At 38.2% G+C, this 19,647-nt stretch overlaps 1 protein-coding gene across 1 annotated transcript in view; it reads right to left on the bottom strand.

The window, feature by feature from the left end:
- Positions 1–19,647, bottom strand: part of TRHDE (thyrotropin releasing hormone degrading enzyme) — a 378,788-nt gene that overhangs the window by 346,411 nt on the left and 12,730 nt on the right. Inside the window, exon 2 of the mRNA XM_027071244.2 lies at positions 16,480–16,753. Coding sequence (XP_026927045.1) covers positions 16,480–16,753 — 274 coding nt within the window. The remainder of the gene's footprint in view (positions 1–16,479; positions 16,754–19,647) is intronic.

The following is a 19,647-nucleotide window of genomic DNA, read 5'->3' as shown; positions in this document are numbered from 1 at the left end:
CTGTCACCTCTTGACAACATCCAGGTTGGCTGCACACTTCCAGATGGAGTCACCTCCATAACTTCTATATAGTGTCATCAACCACCAACTCATTCTTCTAAAGCAGTGATTCTCAAACAGCGGTAATTTGCCAGGGTACATTTGACAATATCTGGAGACATTTTGGGTTGTCACAACCAGGGAGGCTACTGGCATCTAGCAGGTAGAGTCCAGGCTGCTAAACGTCTCATGATGTACAGGACAGACCCTCACAACTAGGAGCTATGCAGTCCGAAATCAACAATGTCAAGGTTGAGAAATTGTTCCAAATTTGAACAGGAAGGAACCCCTTCCCCTATAGATCTGTGCTTAGAATACCCAAAATACATTCTCTAAGAAGCATCTCACACCTAACTAGAAAATAATCTTCATGAATATAGAAACCATGTTTCTTGCACACATCCGTGTCTTCCCTGTAGAGTTCAATCTTAACATCTGTGAGATAGGACAGTGGAACAGTGAGGAACACAGGCCCTGTAGTCAGATCACCTGAGCCTGGATCCCCTGCTCAAGCATTTAATACTGTATTACAATGGACAAGTTATGCCATCTCACTGATCCACCTATCTCCTAATCTGTAGATTATAAAAAATGTTGTGATGGAAACTTCCTAATTGCATTGTTACAAAGATTAAATTAGATAATCCATGCAAAATTCTTAAATCAGTATCTAAAAAATAATATAGGGTTAATAAAATAGTGAATGAATGATTTTTATGATGGTCCAACAGTGCAGAAAATCTCCTCTCTTCCATATTTTAACCTACATACCCTTTCCTCCACCCCTCCTTTAACCATAGCCTGATAACTAATAGGATATAACTTCACTTTTTATACGTAGACATAGATGATAGACATAGACATTTCTTCATTACTGGCTTAATTCTCCATGTCTTCAAATAACTTTCTCTCTCTGAGTTTTTCCTGAGAGCAATTCTTCCATAAACCTAAGAAGAGTCCGTCTTCCCACAAATGACAGAACCACAGAAAAACATCCTTCACACACATCTCACCTCCTCTAATAATGAAGTTCTAAGTCACTTGCATGATGCTGGTAAGCACAAGAAAAATAAATGTTACAAATTTTGCAACACTTTTCACAATGGCATTATGAGGGGGTATTGAGATAAAATGACAACGCTTCTTGTCTTCCCCTATAAACAATCCTCCTTTGCAAACTATCTTTTTTTAAGGTGTGCCCACAAAGGTTCCCAATTTAACCTTCTGTGCTCTTTCTCTCATCACCCCATCCAGCCTTCTCACTGGTGGGACACCAACTTACTCTCATCTATATAGATGGCGATGCACCAAGTGTCCTTCTGTGCCGGCACTCTGATGCATACTTCGCTTCCATTATTTCTTTAAGCTTCTCAACAGCAGTAGAAAGCGTGTGTTGTTATTCCCATTCTACATAAGAAACTACAGTTCCAGTTAAGAAACCTGCCCTAGTAAATGGAGGAAATCCAAAATCCAACCCTGATAGCTAAATACCAATGCTATTTCCACTACCCTTTTTGCCCAGCCTTCACTTGACTCCTCTATGGTCTCCTAGAAAACACACATCATGTAGAAGAATCCTTTCACTCTCAGGTGATTCTTTTACATGGGACTATTTTACTCACTTGTTCTTCACGTGGCCTCTCCCTACGAGAAGGGAAGGTAAAAGGACTGCCTCGACCAGGAACATCTCTAATATTTCCACAGAGGCCCTTCTGATGGAATCTCTCATTTTGTAATGAATTACTGTGAGAAAAAAAAAAGCACTCTCCCATTCAGACAAAGTGATCCTGTTTCAAATGATTATTTTTCCCCATCTGAAATGCTAAGACACACTTCTGCATTAATTCTAGGCATGTGTGGAGATAACCTAACTTTCAGCCTGGCTTGCCATTTAAAAGATTTACATTTCATCAGAGAGACATGTATAATAAATTTGCCATATTAAAAAAAAAACTCCGTATTTCTTCATTTTCTTTCACTGGCACAAGAGGAATGTGCAGTGTTAAGTTGGAGGGGAAGAAAGAATGAAATGCTTCTCTCCGGCCAATCCTCAATCTGCATCCAGAACTCTACAGAAAAGAGTTAGAGAAGGTAAGAGAGTAAGGGAAAGAAAATAGAGAAAAACTACCAGAAATAAGGGCATGGGACTGTTTCACCTTCCCTCAGTCAAACCACCTAAAACTCTGAGGTTCTTTGATTCACTTTTATTTATTCCTTTGTCACCCAAACCAAGACACTCATTAAGACTGTTGGTTTTTCCTCCGGAAACATCTCATATCATCCATGCTTCAAATATTTACTGAGTGACTGCTATGAGCACAGAATTGTGCTATATACCATGGAGAATACACACACACACACACACACACACACACACACACACACTATATATGCTATACATATCATTTCTCCAAGTTGCTCCAGAATGTGTGTCTATGTGTGTATGTGATTATATGTATAACATAGTATAAGAGTGTGGTTTTCACCGACAACAGTTCTCACAGATCTTGCAATCTAGTGAGAAAAGATGTGCAGAAAACAACAAAATGAATTCATTAGGACAATGATCCAAAGAGAATTACTATTGAAGGGCAATTACAGTTCAAAGAAGGGAAGGAATCTAGCTGGGCAACACTTCATGAAGGAAATAAAACCTAAAACTGCCTAGAAGAACAGTTAAACTCTTGTGCTAGAAGAATTCTTCCCTGTCATACCAGTATTCTTGAAAATTATAATTCAGGAATTGAAGCACAGCATTTCATAGAGTGATGTTTAAGAAAAGTTTCATTGTCATGTAAAAAAGAAATATGGACAGTCACTGTAGTTGCCTTTACCAGGTCTAAATCTTCATCACCCATGCTCAGTCATGGCCTTCTGGTAAGCTTTCAAAACTACAGGCTTTCCCACCCTCCAAAATTTTGGGCACCTTCAAAGATGAAGGTTTCTTTTTTTTTTTAATTAATTTATTTATTTTGAGAGAGACAGAGCATAAGTGGGGGAGGGTCAGAGAGAGGGAAAGAGAAAGGGTCCCAAGCAGGCTCTGTGCTACCAGCGCAGAGACCAATGCAGGGCTTGAACTCAAGAAACTGTGAGATCATGACCTGAGTAGGAACCAAGAATTGGATGCTTAACTGACGGAGCCACCCAGGGGCCCCAAAGATGAATATTTCTTAAACTTCATTGTAATCATACCATTTCCCTACCTTTTAGGGGGTCCTTATTTCTTCCCATTTTCAATCTAAACTGGTCTTTCTGGCCCCACTCTACCTATTTAATTTCACATCCTGCAATGCCACTTTGCATCTTCCTTGGGATCCATCCTACTTGAAGACAAGTTTGGGAGCTCAACTGACTGGGTCTGAATGCTGGCTCTGCTACCATGAGCCACATAACCATGGGCAAGTTCAGCATTCCACCTCTTAGTGCCATACTTTCTTCATCTAGAAAATGGGAATAGTAATTAAATTAAATGATACTTAGAACAGTGTCCAGCAGCTGGTCAGTACTCCATATGGGATATCTGTATTTATCTAATGTTTTTGCTTAAGGATATACTTTCCCCCTTCTTGATAATGTCATACATTTTTCCTTTGAAAAACTACCACTCTAGGGTAGTTCAATGGTTAAGTGTCTGACTCTTGGTTTCAGCTCAGGTCATGATCTCACAATTCATAGGTTCAAGCCACACATTAGGCTGTGGGGTGACAGTGTAGGACCTACTTGGGATTCTTTCTCTGCCTCTCTCTCTCTCTGCCCCTCTCCTGCTTTCTCTCTCTCACACACTCTCTCTCTCTCTCAAAATAAATAAATAAAAACAAAAAAAAAAATTTAAAGAAAAGAAAAACTACCACTCCCCAGATTCCATCTGCCCCTGATAGGTGTGTTGATGAAGGAACCCCAGTATTTACATCATCCCTGAAGGTGTACACTCTAATCAGGAAAAAGAAATTGATCTCTTTCCTGAGAATTTGAGGACTATAGCTAAAACAATCCAATGAAAGTTCCCCCAAGAAGATTCTTAATTGGTATGCCATCTATTTCCTCAAAGCTATCTTTCCCAAGACCTAATTATTTAATTCTTCATTTCTCTGAGCTGTCCAGAATCTTACCATTGATTTTCTCTTTTGCCTAAGTTTTCCTGAGTGACTTTCAGATATTTGCAACCAACTACCTAATATATTAATCTTCTCACTCTGAAGAAAACCCCATGGTCATTCCTTCTTTGAACACTCCCTTCATCTCACAAGGAAGGCTCTCTAATTTGCTTTCCATATACCCATATCCACCCATCCCTCAAGACCTAATACTTTTCAATAATTATCTATGCCCTCATTGACATCCTACTCTGTTCTTCTTCAACATCTACTCTGTTCTTCTTCTACATCTAACATGCCACTGAATTTGCCTTTCCTTTATAAAATACTGCCTTGTGCCATCCATTGTATGGTAGTGTACTTACCTTGCCTCATCATTTGGCTTCTAAACCTTTTATAAATCAAATCTATATCTTATGTCTCGGTTTATATGCAGTATTTAACATGATGCTAAGTCCAAAGAAGACATTGAGTATCTATTAGCTTACTAATTAAAGTTAATCCAAAAAATTTAGAATTTTTCCTCTCCTTGTCACTCAAAGCCCTACATCTAAAGTGAACTTATGAATTCAGCTCAGTCCATTCTCTTTGATCTCAATATGCCATAATTTTCCAAATATCAATAAATCATTATTGAACACAATTGCTCAATATGGATTTGCAAATGGATGAAAAAATGCTTTTCCATGATTTTAGGAAATATAGCAAGAAATAAATCATTTTCAGTACCATGTGAACAGTACATATGGGTAGTGATTGGTTTTAGGTATTTACCAGTTCCTCCCCAAATCAAACCTAATCAGAAAGCAGCATCTCATAGACTCAGTGAATTTCCTTTCTGCCATCTGGTCTGAAAAGGAAGTCAAGAAACATTAAGTAGGTGGCAGTGGCTAAGGACAGACAGTACAATTAGCACTTTTGATGTCGTCTTCTACTCTGAATATTCAGTTTTATCTATCAAACTGAATACAAAGGCCTTACAGGCCTTCCTTTGATTCTTTAGCAAAGAATATTTCTCTTTATTTCTTGCAAGTTCCACCTCCAGAAATATTAGTACATCTTAACCAAATATCCCATTTAATCTTCCTGAAATTTGATTTTAAGTCCTATAAAGATCACTTGAATCTGAGTAACATCAACTTTTAGAATATGATTTTGTTTCATCATTTGTTTTGGACCATGGCTACCCGGAGATTCTTCTCTAGACTACAGCATATTTTGTGTCTGAAACTAGATGCAGAAGTTTGGCTATTTTTTCATGTCAGACACAATCTAAGTGATGGTACCTGTTTGCCCTACGTCCAATTACTGCCTGCTCCCTGATCCTTAGGAAAGTTGATCTAAACTGGCATGGCAACCTTGATCAAACAGGAAAACAGATCTTGGTCAGGTTAATAATGGAAAAAAGGAACTGAGAGTCTTTTAGTAATGATGATAAGACATTTTATATTATCCCCATGCTTTTACGGAAAGCTCCTGATATGATCTGAAGCCCTCCCAAGCTCAAATCCTTTAATGGCTTCCTCTGCTTAAAGGATAAAATCAAAACTCCTTAACATGACATACAAATCCCTTCACGATCTGGACCCTGCATAAATCTCCAAACTCATCTCTTACCACTTCCCTCCTCAATATTACACAATATTCTGCCTACCTCTCTCAGATGATAAAGGCTGGGCCAAAACAGTCCTTTAAAGTAGAAGTCCTAAAGAACTAGAAGGAAAAAGAAGAGGGAAGATAAAAATAATGATAATAACGGTAATTAATCCAAAGTTAGAAGGAAAGTAGACAGCAAAGAAAAGAAAAACTCTTATATTATTAGATTATATGGTATTACTTGAATACATGGAGACCATATCTAAGAGATAACGGAATTGGTGGCCTCTGCCATGAAAATCCCAGCAGGAAGACTGGGGCAAGGAAGATCACGGCCAAATCACCGCCCTCCTCTCTACCAAAGACAGAAGTGGACCTCGCTATGTACCATGCAGTCCATCACACACATTATCAAGAATAAACATACTACAACCATGGATACTCTACACTGACTATTCTGCTTTGTATGTTTGGTTTTTACTTCAAGCTCTTCCTTTAGCTTCTATTAGCCTCTTCACTATGTAGACTCTTAAACCTCAGGACAGTTTATAAATTGTGGATTGAATAACAAAACCCATTATCATCCATCACTGAATTTACCATTAGCCCAGGCCAGCCACCAGGGGATGGATATTTGCTGAGGCACACTCCACTACACCAACATCCCAATGGAAACTTTGGGGCAAGAGAGTTCTATAAGCTCCTCCATTAACTAAATTCTGCCTATTCAGTTCACTCCCTCTTCTGTTAACATGTCCCTTCAGTCTACCATTCCACCCTCTATGTAAGTAATTCTTCTTATCAACAGCTCTTTTCCTTTACACAAACCCCAGACACCCACCACTTCTGCCCACATTCTTATCCTTATTTAGATCTGTTCTCATCAGAGCCTCACAGCCTCAGAGCTAGAGAGAGACATGAGTACTTTCCTAGCTCCTCCACACACATATTTACACACTATTCCTCCACTTCCATAAAAAAAAAAAAAATTCTCTTCTTTTGAAGTTCATGGCTTTCACTAATCCTTGTCCACACCTAGGCATCCAGGTGTTACTCACACTTTGAGAGTCTGAAACCCGGCATACAGTTTTCTTGCCTACATTCTCCAGGATTACCCACTCAGTGTTCCTGATATTTGTTCCAATATGGCCTCACTGTTACCTAATCCCTGTTCCCTCAAGTGACTGTATCTTCAAATTCTCTTCATCCATCCAACTTTGCAATAGCAGGCTTAAAACCCCTCCAACTCATCCTGAAATCTGAAACACTTCTTTCTATCACAGATCATCTTTCTGTCTTACCCATTTTATCATTCCAGTTCTACTTTTCATTCTCATGGTGATCTCTATTTTTCAACTGTCCCAGTCCATTTTCCATGAATATCCCTCCCATTGTGGGTTATCTTGCCTTTCTGTATCTCTGGACACCATGGCCTGTGATCTCAACAATGCTTTTATTATCAATACCTGATTGTTACCCTCCTGACTGCTGGCTATGTGTGCCTCATCAGTCTCCCAGGCTGAATCTCCTCACATCTGCTTTCTGTATTCCTGTTCCTGGGTTATTAAACTTGCAGAAAGGTACAAAGCAGTATTGGCTATTTCCTCTACAAAGACAAGCCATTCAACATCAAGTAGCCATTGGCGACTGTATGGAAACATTTTTGTTCTCTTCCTCTAGATTCAGCAATCCTGTACCCAAAAATTAACTGCAGTAGGCTCTGCGTAGATGTATTGTGTTATCCATTCCTTAACTAGCACTATTAAAAACAGTCTACAATCACTGCATGCATTTCTTTATTCTACAGAACTTACCAGCTCTGTTCCTACCACACTAATGAAATTTAAGAGGCTCATCAATTAAATTATTTTTCTTTTTAAGTTCTCAAACTCCTTGGCTCTAATAAACTCCTGACCTAGCCACATAACTTGCTGACAAGACTGCAGACCTAACTGGAATGACCCAAACTTGGCTCAAACATATCTCTCATGCAGCAGAGGTGAGCTGGGTGTTATAATCCCAAGACAGGCACCCATAAGGCAGCCAGCCTACATCCACCCAGCTGGCAAGCCCAGCTATCATCAGACACTCAACAGCAATCAGAGACTTTGCTTTCCTGATAGAGGACAGAGACAATCCCTGGTCTTTCAGTGTATAAAAGCCACCTCATTTCTCCTCCCCTGCACTAGATTCCCCAGAGCCTAGACTGCACTGGATTCAGTTCCCTGCTTGGCAGTAAATCTTTGCCCTCAGTACTCAACTCTCTTTATCAACACTTTTCACCTACATATTTCTACAGAGTTCCTAAAAACTAATGATATCTGTATTGTAAACTTTGCTATTTATATTTCAATTTTAGTAAAAATTACTTTTCACAAATTTTCATGTCTTACATATTAACCAGAAGATTTTGGAAAAACCTGACATTGTGACTTCTCTGAAGGGAGTTTACTCGTTTAGATGTTCAATGGACTTTCACTGAGTACCTATCATTTTCTACATACAATAGGAAGTGCTGAATCTTACAAAGATGAGTAAGATATGGCACCAGCCTTCAAAAAGTTCACAGTCTAGGGGCACCTGGGTGGCTCAGTAATTTAAGTGCCTGACTCTTGATTTCAGCTCAGGTCATGATCTCATGGTTCGTGAGTTTGAGCCCCACCTTGGGCTTTGTGCTGGCAGTGTGGGAGCCTGCTTGTTCTCTTTCTCTCTCTCTCAAAATAAATAAATAAACATTAAAAAAGGTTCACAGTCTAGAGGAGCAAAGAGGCTGGCAAAAAAAATGACTATGAACAATGAGATAATGACTATAAGACATGAGTTTACAAAATATTCCAGGAGTAGAGAAGGGAAGATGACTATCTCTTGTTGGGGTCATCAGGAAGCCTCTATATATATCCCTAAATTTACTGTAATCCAACTCTTTTGTTGTTACTATTTCTTTTTCTTTCTCTATGGACACTTATTACATAATATTCATAATGCAATCTAAACAGAATGTTTAATGACAAAATGACTCCTACTATTTATACGAATTTTTTTAACTGGAATATATGCTTACAGCATATTAACCTACACTTGCACTTTTCTTGTTAAAATGAGACCTAAGTTTTACTTTCTTCTTTTTTTTTTTTTTTATTTACATAGGCTTCACACCCAGCATGGAACCCAATGTGGGGCTTGAACTCATGATCCTGGGATCAAGAGTTGGATGCTTAACCAACTAAGTCACTGAGGTGCCCCAAGCTTTATTTTTCAGTAGGAAACTACACAGAATGATTCCATGTTTTAAGTGTGTATATACAATATAATCCCTAGAATTCTAGAATCAGAAACGTCCATATGTATGTATGTGTATACTTTCCTGAGTGTGGATATTTATAATAGACATCACTACTGTAAATTTTGTGTATCCTTCCTGCTCTAGTCAGTCCACACAATAATACTAAAAAATATGTTTGTGGCACTTGTAGATTTTTCCCAGCATCTGTTCTCTACAAACTGTTTTTTGCAAGATGCCCTCCCATTCATGAGGTGAAGCAGAAGATGCCATGTTCCTATGATATGACTCCACATGTCCACTCTCTAGACACAGTTATCACATATGATCACATGACTCAAACAGGGGCAATTAATAACAGTCCCTATGAGTTTGGAATTTGTAAAGTTCACTTTCCCTCTTGGGTCCTCCATAGCAATATGCAGAACTTGGGAACTTTTGGCTGCAATATTACACCACAGTAATCAAAGAACAGAAGAAGTCTGTCCACAGAGAGTAAAGCAAAGCAGAAGAAGCACTGATGAGGACCTGCCATAGGATTCCCAAGATTCCCACAGTGCTCCAAGTCCCAGGTGTATTCCCTGGGATGCCTTGAGATATCCCAATACCCTTCTAATACATGTTACTTTGTTCTCAAGCTCAAATTGAGTTTTTTTAACTTGATAATTAAAGAATGCTGACAAATAAAAATTTATATATCCAGTTATAATACGATGAACACATCATTTGGGCAGTGTAAATTGTGCATCTAAGAGACTGGCCAACAAAAATGAAAACTCTCGTTAGTTGTCATAGCCAATTCAGAATACATTGAGAATCTGGAGGACGGAAACTATGGAGTTTTTATTACCTTAAACCTTAAAGTCATTCTTGAGTCTTTGCTCTCCTGGTTCCCCAGTGTTTCCTTTTTCCTATCTTTTGTCCCTCACCAAATCCTATCAATTCTTCCTTCAAACTGCCTTTCATATCTACACTATCCTATCCATTTATAACTACTCTAGCCCAGAGTTTCTTAGGGAAATGGGCCCCCAACCCCAGCCTCTTTGTGTCCACATATTTTGCATGTTTTCCTCAGGCAGATTACAAAAATTATACATGTCATGACTCCAGCTTTTAAATTTTCAGTAGCTCTTTAAAAAATTATTTGTTTTGAGAGAGACATGAGCAGAGGGGGGAGGTTCAGAGAAAGAAGGGGACAAAGGATCCAAAGCAGGCTCTGCACTGACGGCAGAGAAACTGATGTGGGGCTCAAACTCACGGACTGCAAATCATGACCTGAGCCAGTCAGATGCTCAACCGACTAAGCCACCTAGGCGCCCCTTAAATTTTCAGCAGCTCTTATTGTTAACTGAACAAATCTTAAAACCTATCCAGGCATCAAGCTCTTTCACAGTCTAGTTTCCACCTACCTCTCAAATTTATATATCCCTACTCCCTTCTAGGACTTCTGAATATATCATCAATTTAATTGTCATCATCAGAGTAAAATGTGTCAGGCACTGTGCTTACGATTTTATAAACATAATCTTCTGAAATACATATAACAACTGTGATGGTTTCAAATTAGCCTGCAAAATCTCTGGCACTACTCCCATTGAAAGATGGAGTCTATATTCTCCTTGCTAGAATCTGAGCCAACTTAAGTTTGTCACTAAGTCAGTGCACTAAAAGTAACACTGTTTAACTTCTTAGGCTGGGTAAGATAGCTTCCGCCTTGTTAAAAGGAAGAGGAAAAAAAAAAGATGGTGACTAACACAATCTATGTAACCACTTACAATGAGGTGAACAGGCAGTGCAAATCTCTTGGTACATTCACCTTTGGAGGCCTGAATCACCAGTAACAAGTTTGACAACATTAGGCCACCATGCTGCTAGGTGGCTCAGATCACATGGAGAGACCACTCACAGACGCTCCAGAGGAGAGCCCCCACTGAGGGCCCAGAAACAGTGAACATCAAGTAAATAGACACTCAGTAAAGATGCCCCCCGATGATTCTGGCCCACGGCTGCCAAGTCACTCCTGCCATCAAGCCCTTCCAGCTGAGACCCTGCAGAGTAGAGAGGAGTCCTTTACTGCTCTGTACTGTCCATACTTAAGACCCCAAGAATCCATGGCCATAAGAACTGGTTATTTTTTCATTGCTAAGTTTCAAAGTGATTTCTAATTTAGCTATATCAGTTGGGACCAATTTTAGTACCTGAAAGTAGGGCACTGCCATAGCAAAAGACTTAAAACATGTGGCACTGGCTGTGGGACTGGGCTGTGAATAAAAGTGAAAGATCCTTGAGAGTATCCTGCCACAGAAGCTTTATGACTTTTAAGGAAGGTGTTGGTGACAGCTTGAAGGATGTTAAGGCAAATGGTATTGGAAGCTAAAGGAAAGGGGGCCTCTGTTATGCAGTAGAAGAAACTTTGGCAACACTGCTACCTGTGTTGCTACAGAAAATAAGAAATATAACTATTGAACTATATTTTCTAGCTAAGAAGACTTTCAACCAAAAAGTGCCACCAGCTTCTTCTCCCTGGCCATAAAAAATCCAAACCTGGAGAGATGAGCTTAAGAACAAACTGTCTAGTTTCCAAGTAAAATGTGGAATAGGAAAGAGCTAGGACTTACTGAGCTTGAAATTAGAACTCTTTCTCCTTCTCGGCTTCTCCAGATGGTGAAAGATTCTCAAAGTAAGAAATGGACTCTGGGGCGGGGCAGGGCCAGGGGGGTGGTGACAGAAATACAGGTCACTTTTAGCAAAATGTGATCTAAAGATGAAGCCAAGGATGCAACTTCAGGAACTGTTAAGATGTCAGATACTTTTAAAGTGATGCTCCTCAGACCTCTTCAAAAAGACAAAAGTCTTAAACTTTTTTTTAAGTTTATTTATTTATTTTGAGAATGAGAGAGAGCACACACGCACACATGTGCACACAGACACACACACGCACTCAGCTCAGTGTGGAGCCTGACGCAGGGCTCCAGTCCATGACCATGAGATCATGACCTGAGTCGAAATCAAGAGTTGATCACTCAACCGACTGAGACACCCAGCTGCTCCAAAACAAATGTTTTCTAAGGACCTTAAGTGTGTTCCTTATAAACCTCTGTTCAGTAATAGAGCATCCAAGAATGTTATGAGAATTATTATGCAAAGCCTCACAGTAAACAAAGGCTCATATTAAAGAGACCTGTGGTATAGTTTTGTCTAACGGAATAGATATAACTTGATACACAATAAGTCAAGTTTTAAAAAAATAATTATACCTTTTTTTGACTTTTTGACTTTCTTTTGACAAAAGAAAAATAGGCCTTTGGACCCCCAGCTTTTTACTGATAGGAAGCAAGCTGAGAAAGCTATTCAATTTCGAACACAGACTAATTTTTCATTTAAAAAGAAAAGATGCCTTAAAAAGCAAAACTGAGAGTCCAAATGATGGGCCAACTTCCCAGAAGGACAATTCAGCATTGAGTCATAATTTTAAAATTGCCAACATGTTCCCAATTGGATTTCAGAACTGCTATGGACCAGCAACTGCTATGTCCTCCCATTTTCTCCATTCTTGAATGGAAAGTTCTATTGAAATAATAATATTCCCATCTTACCATTGTCTGTTGGGGGAGAGAAGATAGATAACATGTCTCTTTAGTAAACAGATCTTCAGAGCAAGAGAAACCATGCACAAGAAACCAAACCCCAATAGTCTCATCTACACCTAGACCTAAATTAGCTGTTGAGATCCTGGACCTCAGACTTTAGACTAATAATGTAATGCAATGAGTGATTGTATTTTGTATGTGGGATGAATATAAATAATTTGTGGTCAGAGAGAAGACTTTACTGATTTTAAACTATGTCTACAAATGCTCTGACATTCCCTATCAAGAAGTGGGATATATGCCCTCTTCTAGCAAATCAGAACCATCCTTAGTGACTTATCTGTAACCATTAGAATGCAGCAGAAGTTCTGATGTTTATGACCATAATAACCATACACTATTTCCCATAGATATCCTGTACATATCCTTACCTCTTTGTCTTTTCTTAGTTAACATTTCCTACCAAGGATTATATGCACACATCATCTGCTTCTCTAAGACCAAACCTTTATTCAGAGTCATATTAAATCCTATCTCTTCTATGAAGCACATCATTAGACTCCAACCTTAGCAATTTCTCCCTCTTCTAAATGGTCTTGAACTTATTTTCTGCAACTTTCCTTTCACAGTTAGTGAATGCCAGTATCACTAGTTCACAATTAGTTGATTTATTGCTTTTCTGACACATATTCCTTGGCTAGTCTCTTGAATTATGCCCCTAGACAAGGGTTGAAACTCCAAATGCCTGCAGAATGAAAGCAGGTAATCTATGATAGTGAAATTGACACAATGCAAAAGAACAAAAGTGGTCTGGATTAGGTTACACTGGAAAGCAAATGTGCCATGTAAATGAGTCAGCCACCATCCAGGTACAGCACATTGATTTTCTTCAAAACAAATATTACTACCTGACACACATTTATTTGTTCATTGTCACTCTCTCCATATTAGGATGCAAGTTCCCTGAGAGTAGGAACTTTGTTGCTTTGTTTGCTGCTATATCACCAAAGCCTAGAACAGAGTCTAGACTACCTGACAATCAGTAAATATTTGCTGAAGGAATAAATGAGTGAACCATTATCGCCAAGTGGGAAGTGAGCCCAATGTCACAAGATCTTGCCATTGTTCAAGAGAAGCCAGAAGCAATTTTATGTGCAATCTCTCTACTTCTGAATTCCAACAATTAATTACAGAAATCCTAAGCCATTTTGGAGATGGGTAAACAAAGTACGTCCACCAGCTTGAATTCCATCTGAAAGATGCACATGTGACCATTGTACTAGAAGGATCTTAAGAGTCTTTTACCCTTCTAATTACTTAGGATAGTGCCTTGCAAAATGCAGACAACTTGAGAAGCAAATGATGATGCTTCAAAGATCACACTTCAGGCACTGTTGCGATTCAGCTGTAAATTATTAAGATGCTACTCAAGTTACTCTTTCATATCTCAAAGAAAACTGCATCAGCTTCTGATCCAAAATGACCACGTGGACTTCACATGACTATTCCACACTCAAGATCTTAAGGCTAAACTTCACTCCTTCCAGCTGTTAAGAGTTCAGAAATGTGATTACTATGTGCTTATTTTCCTTCATGCAGTGAAGATAAAATAAACTGGATATCCAAGGGGTGACATGAAAAAAAGAAGCAGGTTTTAAACTGTATTTCCACAGTTGATAAATAAGGGTTCCCAGGGGCAATTTTGTTTCCTTTTTATTATCCTTAGTATTTTTAGATTATACAATCTAAAATTTTATTTCAGTTGACCCTTTCATGCTCTCTGGTAGCATGTTTTATCTTTTCTACATAAAAATTATTAAGTAGGAATTTTAAAATGTTTACTAATTACTTGGATTCTTAACTCTAATAAAAGTCACATCTAAATAATTAGAGTGTGTCTGGTTTTAAATATGGGTCACTTAGCAACAAGCTTAATTGTGTAGGGCTGAGAATACTTTTAAGATGCTTTAAAGAAAACATACTGGAAAAAAACAGTTCCAGTATGCCCTGTGCTGCAAGCTGATGCACAGCAAGCCAATCATCAACTTTTGAAGACGTCAAAGTAAACGAGATGTCTTGGTGTTCCTTTTCTGTGTGTGGTCCAACATGAACAGCCTTGAAGGAGTCATCAACAAACATCAGAGGAACTCAACATAACAAATGAGTATAAATCCGAAAGAGTAAAATGTCTTCTGGCCCTCCAGAGCCAGCATTTAGGACCTAATTTTAATGATTATGTAGATTAATTCACTATACGCAGCTCTTCAATAATGGCATTAATTTTTTATGCAGGCTGATTTTATTTTTTAAATAGGTTCCACAGTGATGTATATTTAAAATAACCCTGAGAAAAATTTATTTATATAAACTCATTTTTCAAAGTTTAGGTTGTTATAGACCTATGAACTTCTTACAGAATAAGAGTATAGATTTCTATTCACCTCTTTTGTTACATTTAAGCAACACTGAATACAATGGCCAGTGGATGGGGAGAATCATTGCTTGGATTCTTTCACAGACACACAGCTGAAATGATGAAACAGAGTTCCTAAGGCACAAGGAGGGAAAGCCCAAAATTTGGGATCAGACGAACAAAAGTTTGTCTTACAGCTCTACCACTTGTTTAATTTTTGACTCTGGGTAAGCTACTTAATCTCTTTAAACCCCAATTTACTTTATTCATCCAGAAAAAGAGAATCATAATACCTTGCTTTAGGGGTGACATAAAAATCAAAACAGATGCATATTTATTGTGTAAGCCATTGAAATGAGGAGGAAGTTGTTAATTCAGCATGGCCTGACCTGGCCTGACTAGTGCAACACAATAGTATGCAAAAAATGCTTAGAACACCATGCTGTCACAAATGATAGTTATCACGCAGAGTCCAATTGATTCCTTTTATAAATTAAATGCAGAGCATGAATTTTCTAGGTTTCCTATATATCATGCTCCCCTAAGAACGTATTTCTATACACTTGGGTGTTACAGGCTAAGAGAAGCTTTATACCCTACAGAAATTCTAGCACACTTGCAGAAGAATTCATGTACAAATTATTCACTGAGCATTGTTGTTAATATTTGAAAAACAGAAACATTAAAATGTTTGTCTACAGGAGGATGACAAATTTTGATATCTTCATTCAAACAATCTATTCAGATAAACCACAAAAACATAACTTTAGGTAAAAACTAAAATGAAATAAAAATAAGTTGCAGAACTATGTATAATATAAACCACTTATATGAAAGTGTAAAGCATTGCATCCATATATGGAGAAATATATATACATACTTGATAATCGTATGGTAACATGCACAGAAATGGCAAACATCAAACTCAGGACAGGAGATATCTCTAAGGGAGGAGGCAAGGCAATGAGATCAGGCAGGTGTACACAGAGGACTTCAACTCTATCCAAAGTGTTTTACTTTCTCAAAAACTAAATAAGACTAGAGCAAAGATGGTAAAATGTTCAGATTCTCTAGAGCCAGCAAGTAGGCATGTGGAGTTTATTGTATTATTCTTTCCATTTTCTGGATATCTGAAATATTTCACAATAAAAGGCAGCAGGATTCCCAGTCATATAAGTAAAGACAAGCAACTTCCCCAAAACAAACAACAGATGTTTCAGAAATACTCAGAAGATGAAGAGGGACAGGGATGGTGGAGGTGGGAGAGGTGGTAAACGGGATAAAAAGGGCTGGGTATGGAAGAGACAGTCCTCTCTGACTCTTTGAAATTTACCCCTAACGGTTAACAAAAGAATTCAGCTACATAAGATTTAAAGAGGATAAAAATGATTAACTGTTAATCCAGAAATCAGATTACTATACAGTGTATACAGTATCTAAAAACATATTTAAGTTTAAAATACTTACTGCAACCCCACTCTTGGTGGTAGTTTCTTTGTATGTGAAGTTGCAAATTGCCCAGGCTAAATAATATGTAGACATGAGAGGGGTCTGTGAAAAGTGATCCGTAACCCATCCATCTTCCTCAAACACGGAAGTTTCCACTGGCATATTGGATAGAGATAAATAGGTTGCTTGATGCTTGATGCTAATTTTGAAAGTAGCCTTGTATATTGGCTCATCAAAACAAGGAAATGCCTTTCTGGCATGTGTAGGCGAAAACTGAGTAACACCAAGGAACCTGGAAAAAAGAAAATGACATTCTCAATTACATTTATGGCTTGAGTTAAGTTATGCCCATTTTACATGCTTCTGCTGATAAAATAATATATTTTTGCCAAATCACAAGTTCTGAACTGAACTGAAGTTCATGAATAGCATGAAAGTACAATCCATGTATATTTCCCCAACAATAAAATTCCTTCAGGGAAGTTTTTGTCTCAGTTGAGATACATTCTCCAAACCCAGACCAGTGCTTACTAGACAAAATATGACACTTTACAGAAAAACAACTCGTTGCCGTCACATTGAAAAATACTTGGAAATAATGGTTCTCCTTTTTAGTATGCCCCCCATTTTCTCTTCTAAAGCTGTATAAGTAAAGACAGTAAAACCAAAATCTGATGTTGTCATCAGATACATGTAGAACAGACCATCAGTGGGAAACATCTGTGCCCTCAAACTTCAGCAAGACACGATCTGATTTTGTAAGAACTTTGAAACCTGACAAAAGTTGGTTGAAATTCTGGCCTCACAACATTCTCAGCTGTATCATCCTGGATGATTATTAAATTTCCCTAAGGTATAGGTGTTCATCGCTTGAAAGGAAATAATCAAACATAACTTTTAAAAAATATTGTAAAGTGTGCAATACTTTTTACAGGAGAAGCGTGTAAAGCATCTATCACTGTAAAAGATGAAGAGCAACCATCAGACAGCTAATAAATGGCAGCCAGCCAATAAGTGATATTGATTCACAATATCTTTAACTTTACTTGAGCCTTTTGACACGTGTTTATATTGAATGACCCAGAGAATATTAGTTTTTACTACCCATATATTTATTACCTAAATTATAACTTTGATATTATTATGTTAACAGAATACAAATTAATATAATAAATATAAACATGTCAATGTGTGCTCATGTGTATATATCTATATAAATTGATATAAATCTTTAAGTTTTCAGATCAAGCTGCAAAGTTGCATCTCATTAAAACTCTAGCTAGAAGCACCCTCTACATTCTTTCAGTTATAGTTACAAACTAAGAACCTTAAGGAAACCTTTTTTTTTAAAAAAAGGAGACCATTATTTATGAAAACATTCATGACACGAGTCAATTAAACTTTTCTGATAATACTAGTTATAAAACTCGATATAAGGCAATTAAATATCAGACTTCATAAAACGTTACTAAGTGGAAAATGGAAAAAAGAGTCTCTTTAACAAATGGTACTGGGACGGGCTCTGTGCTGGCAGCTCAGAGCCTGGAGCCTGCTTCAAATTCTGTGTCTCCCTCTCTCTCTGCTCCTCCCCGGCTCAGGCTCCGTCTCTCTCTCCTTCAAAAATAAACAAAAACATTTTTTAAAAAATGGTACTGGGAGAACTGGACACGCAGAAGAATTAAACCAGACCACTTTCTTACACTATTTACAAAAATAAACTCAAAATGGATGAAGGACCTGAATGTGAGACAGGAAACCATCAAAACCCTAGAGGAGAAAGCAGGAAAAAACCTCTTTGACCTCAGCCACAGCAATTTCTTACTCGACACATCTCCAAAGGCAAGGGAATTAAAATCAAAAATGAACTATTGGGACCTCATCAAGATAAAAGGCTTCTGCACTGCAAAGGAAACAATCAACAAAACTAAAAGGTAACTGATGGAATAGGAAAAGATATTTGCAAATGACATATTGGATACAGGGATAGTATCCAAAACCTATAAAGAACTCAACAAACTCCATACCCAAAAAACAAATAATCCAGTGAAGAAATGGGCAGAAGGCATGAATAGACACTCTTCCAAAGAAGACATCCAGAAGGCCAACAGACACACGAAACGATGTTCAACATCACTCCTCATCAGGGAAATACAAATCAAAACCAAACTGAGTTATCACCTCATACCATCAGAGTGGCTGAAATGAACAAATCAGAAGATTATAGATGCTGGCGAGAATGTGGGGAAATGGGAACCTTCCTGCACTGTTAGCGGGAATGCAAACTGGTGCTGCAGAGGTTCCTCAAAAAATTAAAAATATAACTACCCTATGACCCAGCAATACCACTGCTAGGAATTTACCCAAGGGATACAGCAGTGCTGATACATAGGGGCACATGAACCCCAATGTTTATAGCAGCACTAATAGCCAAATTATGGAAAAGACCTCAATGTCCATCAACTGATGAATGGATAAAGAAGATGTGGTTTATATACACAATGGAATACTACTTGGCAGTGAGAAAGAATGAAATCTGGCCATTTGTAGTAATGTGGATGGAACTGGAAGGTATTATGTGAAGTGACATAAGTCAGGAAGAGAAAGAAAGATACCTTATGTTTTCACTCATATGTTGATCTTGAGAAACTTAACAGAAGACCATGGGGGAAAGGAAGGGGAAAAAATTTACAGAGCGGGAGAGAGGCAAACCATAAGAGACTCCTGGATACTGAGAATGAACTGAGGGTTGATGGAGGTGAGGGGAGAGGGGAAAGTGGGTGATGGACATTGAGGAGGGCACTTGTTGGGATGAGCACTTGGTGTTGTATGGAAACAAATTTGACAATAAATTATATTAAAAAATAAAAAATAAATAAATATAAAAGGCTCTTTCCTGAGGTGACTGGGTGGCTCAGTCAATTAAGCGTCCAACTTCAGCTCAGGTCATGATCTCACAGTTCATGAGTTCAAGCCTCACATTGGGATCTCTGCTGACAGCTCAGAGCCTGGAGCCTGCTTTGAATTCTGTGTGTCCCTCTCTTTCTCTACCCCTCTCCTGCTCATGCTCGCTCTCTCTCTCTCTCTCTCTCTTGCTCTCTCTCTCAACTAAATAAGTAAATAAACATTAAAAATATATATAAAAGGCCCTTTCCCCTATAAGTAATTCTGCCACCACTCCTCTCTCCA

This window comes from Acinonyx jubatus, chromosome B4 (assembly GCF_027475565.1).
Source record: "Acinonyx jubatus isolate Ajub_Pintada_27869175 chromosome B4, VMU_Ajub_asm_v1.0, whole genome shotgun sequence".
In the NCBI taxonomy this organism is placed as follows: Eukaryota; Metazoa; Chordata; class Mammalia; order Carnivora; family Felidae; genus Acinonyx; species Acinonyx jubatus.
The sequence above is the reverse complement of the archived record's forward strand: the minus strand, read 5'-3'. Positions and strand labels throughout refer to the sequence as shown.